Source organism: Rhynchophorus ferrugineus, unplaced genomic scaffold (genome assembly GCF_030347505.1).
Source record: "Rhynchophorus ferrugineus isolate W39M unplaced genomic scaffold, kcgeb_rfMv2 rfM4, whole genome shotgun sequence".
Taxonomy (NCBI): Eukaryota; Metazoa; Arthropoda; class Insecta; order Coleoptera; family Curculionidae; genus Rhynchophorus; species Rhynchophorus ferrugineus.
This window is the reverse complement of record NW_027472583.1, coordinates 48,065,268-48,078,375: the sequence shown is the minus strand read 5'-3', so window position 1 is coordinate 48,078,375 and position 13,108 is coordinate 48,065,268. Positions and strand designations below refer to the sequence as shown.

General features: G+C 30.9%; 3 protein-coding genes across 5 annotated transcripts in view; 2 read left to right on the top strand and 1 right to left on the bottom strand.

Annotated features, from left to right (window-relative positions):
* The window catches only part of LOC143196459 (uncharacterized), a 376,070-nt gene extending 374,280 nt beyond the window's left edge, over positions 1–1,790 (top strand). Inside the window, exon 8 of the mRNA XM_076404142.1 lies at positions 252–1,790. Within this exon, the coding sequence (XP_076260257.1) occupies positions 252–324 (73 nt within the window). The 3' untranslated portion in view covers positions 325–1,790. The remainder of the gene's footprint in view (positions 1–251) is intronic.
* An 881-nt stretch (positions 1,791–2,671) lies between these two features.
* On the bottom strand, positions 2,672–5,144 carry GAA1 (Glycosylphosphatidylinositol anchor attachment 1). The gene is made up of 8 exons (XM_076404138.1): positions 4,679–5,144; positions 4,465–4,624; positions 4,220–4,411; positions 3,964–4,166; positions 3,692–3,908; positions 3,530–3,634; positions 3,089–3,461; positions 2,672–3,036 (listed from the first exon to the last, which is right to left on the bottom strand). The coding sequence occupies exons 1-8, from the start codon at positions 5,036–5,038 to the stop codon at positions 2,727–2,729; spliced, it is 1,920 nt and encodes a 639-aa protein (XP_076260253.1). The 5' UTR covers positions 5,039–5,144; the 3' UTR covers positions 2,672–2,726.
* Positions 5,145–5,361: 217 nt separating this feature from the next.
* Positions 5,362–12,655, top strand: LOC143196456 (uncharacterized). 3 transcript variants are annotated; one of them, XR_013005747.1, is made up of 3 exons: positions 5,727–8,153; positions 8,214–9,857; positions 10,040–12,655. XR_013005747.1 is itself a non-coding variant. In XM_076404140.1 (2 exons), the coding sequence occupies exon 2, from the start codon at positions 8,240–8,242 to the stop codon at positions 9,776–9,778; it is 1,539 nt and encodes a 512-aa protein (XP_076260255.1). In that variant the 5' UTR covers positions 5,362–5,672; positions 8,214–8,239; the 3' UTR covers positions 9,779–12,655. The 3 variants fall into 3 exon arrangements, 2 of the variants coding, with proteins under 2 accessions (XP_076260255.1, XP_076260254.1); XM_076404140.1 differs by lacking the exon at positions 5,727–8,153 and adding an exon at positions 5,362–5,672 and having other exon boundaries at positions 8,214–12,655; XM_076404139.1 differs by having other exon boundaries at positions 5,728–8,153; positions 8,214–12,655.
* Positions 12,656–13,108: the final 453 nt, after the last annotated feature.

Here is a 13,108-nt window from a genome sequence, read left to right as displayed (position 1 = left end):
AAAATAAAAAAAAATTAAATACTTTTAATAACATATAGAATTTGTTATTTGTTAACATATAGAAAATGTCCATATAAATATATATAAGAATATAAAGCAAATGTGCACATATCATGTGTTAAAATATATTTATCCAGTTTTACACATTAAAAATAAAAAAAAGGAAGACAGACTTTACACACCAAAAAACAACATTATGTTGGCATAGTTGGCGTCATCCTGACTTGATATTTAAACTTTTTCTGTTACAGACGCCCTCCAACGCTCGTCCCACTCTTGCGTGAAGACTACATAGCAAGCGGAGTCAACCTCAATCTAATTTAATTATAATATATCTGCGGGAGTCGCTGCCTCGTCCTTATACCCCACGAAGCTGGCGATTAAATATTGCGGTGGTTCAAGCGAATCAGAATGTAAACATGTACGAATGGAGATGTTTTTACTGTCCTAATTGCGAAGAAATTGCTCGTTTTAGTCACGTTAATTCCAAACCATTATTGTACGTTTCAGATTCTGAACTGAAACACATTATCGCCACTAAATAAGAGGTCCTATTAGAACCGTACAACCAGATGACTTTATGGTCTCCGTTCAGTAATTCGGATTTACTACAGAACAAATACATACCAAAGATAATGACCCTTTCTATACATGTAACCTCGCTAGGGATAATTATATCGAGCAAATTCCTCTGCTCTTTGACAAAGTAACTATATGGATATGAAGAAAACAAATCAGAAAAAATCGATACAAAATATTTTAACTATTAAGTAATTTGATACATTCACAAAACAAGACACCAAATAATAAGAATACTATTAAAAGCAAACATTTTAAAGGTGTTTTAGTACACATTAATAAATAACTAAAAAAAGGAATATAATTGTCTAGTGTTGTATGCTGTAAACGTTTGTCTTAAAAAATAATAATCATTTAAAGAAAAATTATAAAAGTTTCGCTTAATGTGACAAAGAATTATGGCCTCTGTAGGAGCTAGTTTGTAAAAATGTTGCTCAAAAATCGATGTACTTGTAAGGATAGGGATTTACCTTGCAAATATTCAGGTCCCAAAAAGGGACGCCCAGAAAAAAAATATAAAAAAATGTATAGTTCTTGTTTGGAAAATTTCTTAACAACATTATCAATTATATATGGACCAATATATACTTAGATTAAAAAAAGCAAGAATCTCGAATGTTTTATTGTACACTTAGATATTAAAATATTTGTAATGGTTACTTTTTGCCCTCAAACAATTGTATATTTTACAACGAACGTACCGTGCAGTTGGTAGGATTAAGATAATTTATCATCGATTACCATATTGAAATAATATTAACTTAAATCTTACTTCTATCCAATATCAATAAAACATGTTGATATTGGATAGACTAATAGTTCATATATATATTATAATAATTTAATTACCTAATATAATATGTACAAGAATAAGATCTGGTAATCGACACTATTTTTAGCTGTTAGATTTAATCATATAGTTTATTAGACAATTATATTAGTAAGGCAAAAGTAAATTTAAGGAAATAATTGTACTACCAATCCTAAATCAATCGGCTTCATCGAACAATGATATTGTAAAATAATTGATAAATGTTTGTTAGATAATCGTAGATCTATTAAAATTTTCCCTTAAAATTTGTCTTTGTATTAAATAATAATGTTTTAATTTATTTGCAAAAATAATGTGTATCATAGTGGAAGTAGAGGATTTTTCCTTATCACAACAAAAGACCGTTATAATGAGAACTTTTTAATGTTAAATAAATATATTAAAGCAAGATAATATGTATTTCCTTCAACCTATTTCAAACCACAAGTAAAATCATTAGAAATTTAAGCGTCCATATTGATTGTATTATATCCTATAATCGATTAGAAGTGTATATAAATAAATTAAAAAAAATTCAATTCCAATAAAACCCGAAAAACAATATACAGCTAGAATAATATTACACTTACCTACATTGTTTTAACACAAATTATAATATTGTTCTATAATTATAACCCGTTTTGTTTCACAAATTATTATATTTGCACCAGAGACTTTCGAAATCTTGTCTCAACTTGTCCTTCATAGACCCTTCGATGTTCTATTAATACCCTCCCACGGAAAGCATAGCACACTTTAATAAAATTATTTTATTATATTATGACAAAGAGGTGAAGTTAAATATAAGAAGAAAATTCTTTGGAAAAATCAAAAATAAAAAAATTAAATCTATATATATTATTAACTAAAATTTAAACGTTGTTAATAACAATTTGGTAATGTAAATTATTCTCATAAAAATATGAAAAATAATAATGAATATAAATATGTAATGTAATCACCTTAAAAATGTATAATTTCTTTTAAATTATTCTTATTAGGTTTTTCAATTAAAATATTATTAACTCATAACCCATTACAATTTTTTAATATTCCTTGAATCTATCACTTTTTTTCAATTTGTCGCTGTAACACTCTCTATGTTTGATTAATTTCTGACATTACTGACAGCCTATTAATTATAAACTCCAAATGGTAACTTGATGTAATTGTCGAATTCCTGATAAAAAGAAAATTGTATTGTTATTATAAAATTTCGTTTTCAATAATAGTTTTTCAATAACTTCTCAGTATATATTTATGTAAGAAAATGCAATAGTATAATGTTTAATCACTTTATTTAAAAAGTTGTACATTATATTAACACTAAATAAGTTTAATTAGATTTCTTGTCAGTGGTAACTTTACTCTCTGGTTTATGTTTATTACTACAGGTAATGCACCAAAAACATAGCCAATTTGAAACTAACACTGTAGTGACTACATTATACAACCAGTTGCCATATATCATCGAATCAGCGATGCTATATAAGACAGCTTGTTGAACAGCATCTGCTGCTCTAATAATAATTTCTTTAGCATCTTCCTGTCTGAACATCATCCATGTGTTTATTAGAACTACAATAAATAATACCATCATTGGATGAATTATCAACCAGAGGATCCTCTGGACAGGTCGGAGATACCTAAAAAGTAGATTAGTTAGTAATAAAATTAATAAGTGAAAAAATAATTTACTTGTTTGGATTGGCATCTATAAGTAGAGAAACTGGTACACTGATGATGCCACAAAATATACCTAATGAAAAATTATTCATTGCTAAACAGATAATCACTGTTCCTAATTCTAGTAGCGAAAATATTGCTAAAAGATTCATATTATGCACATTTTGTTTTAAAGTACCCAGTCCTATAGGTATAAATAAAGAAAGGAATGTGACAAATAATAACGATAGAAATATGCTGTGACTAGCGCTGTAATTAAAGTGGTTTGAACCCTTCACAACGAGTTCTGGCAGAGACATAAGCAATGCTCCAATGGAATGTGTAATTACACAGATTAATATAACACCCAAATAACTTAGTGTTGGTGCTCTTTTAATAGCAGCACCTATAAATAAAATTCAGTTATGATTCAAAAAATAAAAATGATATATAAAGGCTAAGCATCATATTTACCATTCACTTCTTCAGCCACAGGGTTACCATGTAGCTGATACCATTTAACGCAAGCTTTTATTATAAGTGCAGCTGATATTAAACAGACAGCTGGCATGTAAAAGCCTAAAATCATCAGCGCTTTATATATGATCAATTCGAACAAATAGAGGAAATGCTCACCTATTGAAATATATCTATCTGGAGCTGGTAATAAGTAGAAGAAAAAGCTTTGGTGGAACCTTTCTAATAAATTATTCATGCTGCGAAAAACTCCTTCAATTACTCTTCCAATATTTAAAAAACCTACTCCCGAATCACGCTTAGATGGTTCAAAACCCTCAAGTGTTAAAGCTTGTATGCCAAATCGCAAAAATAGACCATGATTTCCATTTGGAATCTAAAACAAATTCAAAATATATATACACAATATTAAATAAATAATTAATACATACCCCCGTGGCTTGAGTACCAATCATTGCTAACATATTTTTAAAATAATGCTTCCATTCTTTGTAAGGATCACGAAAATATTGTATACCTTTTCCTTTAAATGTATAATAAACATTCTCTTTTGCACATATTTTGCTGGCTAAATTAAACAAATCCAAATTTGGTAATTGTCCATTCAATCCTTCAATTTTTATATCAACTTTCCCTAAAATAATGTTGTCAAAAATTCTAAAAAGTACCAATTATAGTATATTAAACCTATTCTAGTACTATGCAGTTCCAAATTAATTGCTGCTTGTATAGCACCAGCCCGTCCGTTCAGGTCCCCGTGATTTAAAGTTCCATCTGTTCCACAGCTAACACCATGATATGCTTCCAACCAGGCTTGTATTCCTAACTGTTCATGATCAGTAATTAAAAATATAATATCCTTAGCCCAATATTTGCCCCCTAAAAAAATTCAATGAAAAATGTTCAATAGTTATAATAATTCATCAACTTACTAACAGCAAATTTAGCAAATGCTAGTGCTATAGCCACTGATGGTAGAGTTGTAGCATAAATACTAGAAGGTGACCTATATGGGACACTAAGAACCAAAGCTTCTGTGCTCGAAGCTCTAGGTGCTCTCAAAATACCATATACATTTTTCCCAAAATATTTCTAAAATACATTACTCATATGGAACTAAATATATTATAAAGTAAGACTATATACCTCATTGGGATTTAATGGAGAATTTAATGTAAAATTATGTGTGTAGACATCCAACCCAATTTGTGAAAACTTTGCTACTAACCATGAATAAGGAATAGAATCATCATATTTTTTAGTTTCATCCACTAATTCTTCATAATAACGCAGTGCAGTCCTATCTTCTTGAAACATTGACTTGACTAAACCTGGGAGTAAAGCATTTTCAGAAAAATATGTACTAGCATTGAATGAAGATGAAGCTAAACAACAAAACCAGATCACACCACCCAGATATAAAAGGGCGCATAGTTTCTTATGAAATTTTATCAGAAATTTTGTTAGTTTTCCCTGGCCACTACTGGGGTCTGTTAATAGACCCATCTTATATAAAATATACTCAAATTATTTGTATATTACTTTAAAATATCATAATTTCAAGCGATTCAGAAACACCATCAACAAAACATAATTTAACTTAGGTTATAATATCAGTCTTCGTACCAATTTTTATATGATTTATGATTAGTAACAGGCTGTAATTCTTGATATAAAATAAATCGGGTTAACAGATTATCACATAGTGGCCACTTAAACTTTATTTTTAGGGTATGTTTTATACATATATTTATTATGTATAGATTAAAACCTTGGGAAAAGGTAAAAGTTAATAGAAAGAAGATATTTTAAAGTGACAATTGACATTTGAAATTTTGAAGGTTCAAGATGGAGGTGTGACATCAAAAAAGATATGTTTGTGTTCAGGAAAAAAATATTCCAATCAAACAAAGTATTATCAATAAGTGTAGTGGGAAAGTCTTTATATAAAATTTCAAATATCCCGACGTGAAATATCTAAGTGTCACCGTGTATATCGTAGATAATTTGCCCTTCAAATTTAGTGGTTCCTGCTGGTTATTTTTTGTCTTCAATTTTGTGCCCTTGTTTCGAGAAAATTAAGGATTTTTCCACTTATGAACACAGCATTTGGGCGTAACAGCATAAACTAAACCTTTTTGTAAGTACTTTGTGTAAATAGTAGCTATTGCAGAACTTATATTCAATTACAATCTGTTCCTCTTACTTATGTTAAAATACTTTTTGTGACCTAAATGTCAATAATTGTTAAAAATTACGAAAATTAATAAGCAATATATTCATTGGGTTTACAGTTTTTAAAGCTGCTTTTACAAGTTATTTTTCTGGTGTAATAGAACGACTTAGTATGACATAATAGAACATATTTTATTGGTTTTCTTGTTGGCTAGTAAATTAAATTTTTCGGTTCTCTTTTCTAATAAGTATTAAATAATTTAATATTAATCATATGCCTGATTACTTGATTAAGCAATAAGGAAAATATAATAAAACATTTGCACATCAAGTTATATGGTGCTAACTGTATAAAAGTGGAATTGTAAAGTGAAAAGGAAAGTTTATAGTAGGTATTAGTTTTTTATTATCTAAAAAAATTATTGACACATCATGTTATTGCAAAAAAGCATATTTTTCTAGTATATTAATGTAGGGTGAGTAACCCCGACACTTTAATTGAACTGACTATATTGCCATTAATTTAACAACGAGAATTTAAACTATTTTGCTAAATATTTATGCTATTTAAAAACACCGTCTAGTGATCCAACTTTCCAGATGTTTCAAAAATAATAAAAACAGTCAATGACCTCCAGCTAAAGTATTGCAAAACTTAAAGTCTATTACTTAGTAATCAAATAAATAAAAGTCATAAATAATATTAAATAATTGAATATTAGTTATAACATTTTTCACTTAGGGTGTCGAGGATTTTCAGACGTTGGTGCTATATCGGTATTCATGATTCATAATTTTTATATTTCTGCTCGAAATTAATTCGTCTTATTAGTGAGTTAAGTTATAAAAATGCCAAGACAATTTGGCATGGCATTAATTAGTAGCACCAGTATGTAATGTTCGATTATACTATCTAACTTAAACTTCTGTTGACGTTAAAGTTAAAATTTTGTATGCTGCTGATATGAATGATAATCAGAAGATTTATTTATTTGACAGTTCTATGCTATGTATTATACCTTAATAAAAATGTTTTCATTTGTTTTTATGAATATCCTTGTTTTTGGAAGTTACACATTCATTATGATTATGCAAAATAGTATACAGGTAGAGATAATGACTCCGATGGACAGCTAATAATACATATTTGACTTCAGTTTCAAATACTCCATACTTTTCGTATGGTTATTAGTGGCTGATTCTTTTACATATAAACATTAAAACCAAAATATAAATTCATAAACTAATAACAACATGAAAATATAATAATGGTTATCAAACCAATTTTTCTCAAGGTAAGTGTATTTTAATAATATAATAGTGATATTAAGTACAAGAATTGAACCCTCTAACTTCAATTCAATATACAAGCAATTTAAATATTATGCATATAATAATTATCAATAATATGAATGTACAAATAAAATATATTCGAGATTATATAAATAGATTAATTAAAACAAATGCAACTAGATAAATAGGTCACATTCATTCATTTGAAGATTAATGGTTTTATTATTGAGGTTTGTGGTGCCCTGGTGTATAGTGTCTTGTAACATAAGTGAATGATTAGCTTCGTGAAGGGGTATCACCACCTTTGAAAAAGCTATATTATAGGATTATAGGAGTGGTAGTAATATTCTTTAGGAGTGAATCAGCCTCCGTCCAGTTGCTATTTAATGTTTTTCTTTTCTGATTTTTTTCTTCCCTGTTGATCTCTTCTCCTTTGTTCCGCGTCTGTCGTTATCGTTCATCACTGCATTGTTCTTTTTTTTTCTTCATTTTGTGAGTTTGTTCTTGTTATCTTTCCTGTTTTTCTATAAAAATGTTTACCGTTAGTGCTCTCTCTTGGTCTATTTTGTAATTATTTTTATTTTTTTTTCTACGCCTCTGGTCCCTTTTTCATAATTTATCTTTATTCTTCCTTATTTTCATTGACATTTTTTTTTTCAATTCATGTTTTTGTCTATTCCCCCTTCTCTAGTTCTCATTGATGATTACTTTTTATTCACAATTGTTACTCTTTTTTTGCCCTCTTTTATTAGATATGGTTTTACCTATCTGATCTCCTTAGTTTCTCTTTCTAGACTCTTGAATGCTTATTTGAGTTTGTGTTGTTTACTTGTGTGGTTAGTGCTAAAATGATTGGTATTTCTTTTAGTTATTTCTCATTCTTCTAAACAACTAAATGTCGTTCTTTGTTTTACCTAAATTTTAAGTTTTTTAGTTAGGTTTTTAGTTACATAACATTAGAAAATTATCAAATGATTTGAGAGCCGAGGCGGTGGTGGTGTTTTTGGGAGTACGAAAACTGAGTCGGGATTTTTTAAGCCGTAAATAAGGAACTTCTAATACATCAGACACCGCAATGCAATTTTCAGAAATTTAAGCTTGAAAACAATCGTTACTGGTATGCTGATAAAAAGGAAGAAAGATCTAATAATTAGTTAGTGCTCGTTTAATAACGGGAAATGACTTTTGGTTATAGGTATCTTGTATGTTTCAGATCATGTTGGCCCTATTGGTATCGCCATGGGAACACCAGGCGATAAAAGGACTCTTGAAAAGGTAGTTGCACAGAAATCATCCAGCTCCGATTCAGATAAAGAACCACCGCTATTGTCCGTTGACCCGTCGACCGAATCTTCCGAGATGGGCGTTCTCAGCCGCTTACCCGACTTCCAATTGCTGGCCGGCCCCTCCGAGCCTACGCCTCACATCACCTCCAAACCGGAGAGCTTCCAGGCCTCCATCGAAGATTACTTCAGCCAAACGAAGTATTACACCGAGAACCTGACCACTTTGTACCCTGTGACGACACCCCCAACATTCCAGTCGGTGGACGAACCTGGTCCCTCCGGATTACAAACATTGAAGACGAAAACCACGACGACAGAGAAGGGCAAGAAAAAGAAACAAGAACGGGTGGGACACAAGAAGAGTCATCCATGTCCGGTTTGTCACCGAAGCTTCGCCACAGGGGAGAAATTCAACAAGCATTATCAGACGCACACTGGGGCGCCCCAGTTCAAATGCGAGCACTGCAAGAAAACGTTCAGTTCGAAGTTCAAGCTTGTGCGCCACACGCTCATCCACTCCGATAAGAAACCCTTCAGTTGTACGGTCTGTGAGCGTACCTTCCATCGGAAGGACCATCTAAAGAATCATATAAAAGTGCACAGCCCTACGAAAAAATTGTATGAATGTGAGAAAGCCGACTGCAATAAGCAGTATACATCGCAGCTTAGTTTCCGAAAACACCTAGCCGTACACGCAGCTGAGGAAGGCAACCTTACGTGTCAGATATGCTTAGAAATCTTCGAAAAAAAAGAGGATATCCTTCATCACCTGAAGGTACATGCAGGTAGTCGGACGGTAAAGAGCCCTAATGAGAAGAAGTACGTGTGCGACCATTGCGACCGAAGGTTCTTTACGAAAAAGGACGTAAGACGACACTTGGTGGTGCATACGGGTATGAGGGATTTCCTGTGTCAATTCTGTCCGCAACGGTTCGGACGTAAGGACCACCTCGTCCGCCATATTAAAAAGTCGCATCACAAGCAATACTCCGAAGAAACCGTGACGCAGATCAAAGTGGAATCGACGGCCAGGCCGGAGACTATGACGTCGGAGTTGGGCGGCGAGGTTCTGTTTGCGGAGCCGACTTCTTATGCGTCATTGCAGGATATGCCCAGCACTAGCATGGGACCCTCCCCGGATATAATAGTCGCCAAATGGCCGGGACAGCCTGTACGAGTGAAGATCGAACAAGGGGACACTATGCTAGATCCGGACCAATTCAAAACGGAGGATTTGGGCTTAGAAGGTGTCAAAACTATATTCGAAGAGGGGAGTTTGGCACCACTCAACGAAGACGAGCTGTTCCTGTCGTCGCAGTCCACACAGAGCGAATTAAAGGAGTTCTATTCTGAGATGTTCAAGCAAATCGCTGAACCTGAACAGCAAGACAGCCCGGAGGTGTTCGATATCTTGGAGACTACAGAATCGGACGATGATAATAAGCCATTGCCTGCGTTCAGTAAGACGTTTCAACCTCCGCCGCCACCTTAACAGTGTTCTATACCATTCAGATCGTTTGTTGTTCTCGTTGTTACTGTTGTTTTTGCTGTTATCGCGAATTTTCGCGAAGGTAAGTAGGAAAGTGTGTTACTCACTATCCTTTCGATTAACGTGAAAACAATCGATCACTTCTGTGGTATGTTAAAAATTATTAAATATATATATACATATCTGTATGTATGTATGTATCGACATGACAATTTTGTTAAAATATCCCAGAAGTATTTGAAGTTAATTTCATTTCTATTTTAGGGCATAAGAAAACCAAAAAAACTTACATAACTAATACAAAACAAGGTTCATTTCAAATAATCATTTAATTGCAAATATGCCAAGTCAAGTATGTAAGAGGGAATATTGCAATCATTGTTCAATAATTCATGAACAAAAAATTTATAAAAGAAAACTACATATTGCAAAGCGCAAAACACAATTTTTTATTATAGAAAATTTGTGGGAAAGTAGTTCGAGATAAAGAAAAACCATACATAATATTCTCCTAACTTTATGTTGCTACCATTTGTTTATTGATTGAACTTAATGTAAGAAATATTGATGTTACTTAAATTTTGTAATGATTTAAAATAATAGTGACTTAACTATTTGGTTATATATAGTTTTAACATCTTCATTGAATTACTTTCTGTTAATTAAGTTTCATCACTCGAATTGAATATTACTAAATATGAAATGTGCTATATTATATTATATTTTGTTCATGGATTAATGTTTCTCATATCAGATTTTTTGAAAATTTGTATATGTTTTTTAAAATAGTCTTTAGTTTTAATTGTAATTAAACAAATTATATTTATTTGTAAAAAAATTATAAAAAAACAGTGTAAATATAGCAGTTTTACGCATTTCCAAAAATATATATATACCATATATATTTTATAATTTTTTACGATTTTAATGGTTATCGTTAAAGGGATTTGAATTTTATCATGGATAAATTTAAGAGCCGTTACGTTATCGTTGCAAAATTATTATGAAAAATTGTTACCATATTACCAATTAAGTCTGTTGATACTAATTCAATACAAATACACGAAACACGCCATGTCTTGGAAATGGAGATCAATCCTCGTCCACTCAATACAGACCATGAGAAAATTTCTTCTATGCTAGACTCAATCTTATATATGTTTTTATTGTTATACAGTAATTGTCACTGGCTATATTCAATAATAATTTCTAATAATGTACTTAACTACTTTGTGAAAGATAAGAAAATTTAATCGTTTTATCATGGTATAAAATATCTTTCCCCATTTTATTAGATTTTATTAGTATTTTTCTTGTTTCACTCAGTGCAGCTAATAATGTTTCGCTTTTTTTTTGATAAAACTACATATAAATCAGTTTTCATTGCATTGATATTGTTAGATGTAAAAAATTGTTCGTCATTCATAAAGCTTCAAGTCTTAATTACAATTAATAAATTAACTTCATGAATTTGAGCACATAAATATTGAAATATAATTATATATTAGTTAGTGAAACAAATAACAGTATCAGCAAGGCATTTGATATTAATTTATATCATTCTTCAATGTAACAAGGTGATTTTGGTTTTCAAGAATTTAACTTCTTTTTAATTAACACCACCCTAGAAGTACCAAAAATGGAACATCATTGTAATTTAGATTCATATATATATTTTATCTTGTAAAACATTAAGTGTTATTTATGGATTTATATTTGGTTGATGACCACTCTTTAATGTCACTTGATTAGCAATAAGGATATCAGTACATTTAGTATGTTCAGCTATATAGTGGTGATATATTTAGTATTTCATAGGTACCACCAAAAGTGCCAACAGATCTATATGTGATTTATAGAGGAGATTTTATGTTTTCCCAATCAAGTCAAATTTTAACCTGAACGTTAAAATACTTTGTTCTGCTTTTCATAAAAGTACTTAACACTAAATGCCACTTTTAAACTTACAGAATATAGAATTTGAATTGTAATCGAAAAATCGTAGCCACAACATCAAAGCATTTTCCTTTTTACCGGGTATTGTTATTTAGTCATCTTAAAAATCTAGTCTAGATAACTTAAATAACGATATTATTTTGTTACGTTATATTCTAGTTGTTTCTGTTGATTACCAGTTGAAATTAATGCCTAAAATCGTGTTTGTAATGATATGTACATAAATGTTAAACATGTTATCATTATTATCGTTATGTTTTTGTATAGGTTATACTGTTATGCTTTTAATATTTTAATTTAACGATAAATTCATTGGAGGTATAATTTTTCTTAGTTTACTGTTACGTTTGATTTTTCTTTTTGTCTTGTCGGATCAACAAATTGAGCCTAGCGTAGTCAGGAAATTTTCCCACCCCCGATCATTCTGTCCCCCCTCTCAGCTTTTTTTCCATCGCTAAAATATACCTCATTTAGCGTTAAGTATCGACGGTGAGGGAAAAGAAGTTTTGATCGGTGGGGGTACAGTCTTCTAATGTTTCGACATCGTACGTCTCGGAAACAGTAATGTTACTCGTCGGGCTTGGGGAGCAAGTTGTTGTGGATGTATTCGTATACAGGGTAAAAGAATAATTTTATACTTTGACGTGGAGAGGCATTACGGTGTCGTGACAGACTACGGCCGAAGGGGGAGAGGAGAACACTTCGCCCTTCTCTTTCCCTTTCTCTATTATTGATATACTAATCTACCTCATTTACAACAATTTATTGCTGTACAATCAGCTAGTCATAGTTTTAAGAGAGATAGTTTTTATATTTATAATATACATTATTTTAGTATACTATGTATGTTAAATTGTAGGTATTTAAAATATATACATATTATATTTTTGTACAAATATAAATAGAATGTTATTTATATTTTTACGATTTGTTGTTTCATTTATTTAACCGTTACAGATTTCTAATACAAAACTATCCACCCACCTGTGTTCAATGAATTCGCAGCATTTTTATCATTACACCAAAATATTACAAGAAAATTATACGCATTGATACATGATTTACCAGTTTTTGCAGGAAAATAAACCATTTTACAATAGAATTTTTGTATTTTTTATTTATTTGGCCAACATTTTACTATAAATTCATATTTTTGAAAAATTTTGTCCACCATTTTATTCGAAGTTATGTGATATTGAATTCCATATTAAAATATCAGAATGTAATTGGAAACTTACGACGAGTAATGGAAATTACTTTACTATGGAAAGCGACTCGCAGTTTTAAAATATCAGTTATTACAGTACCACCCATTAAAAATGATCGAAATAAATGGATTCGACGCAACGATGAAAAATCTAACTTATTCGAACCGAA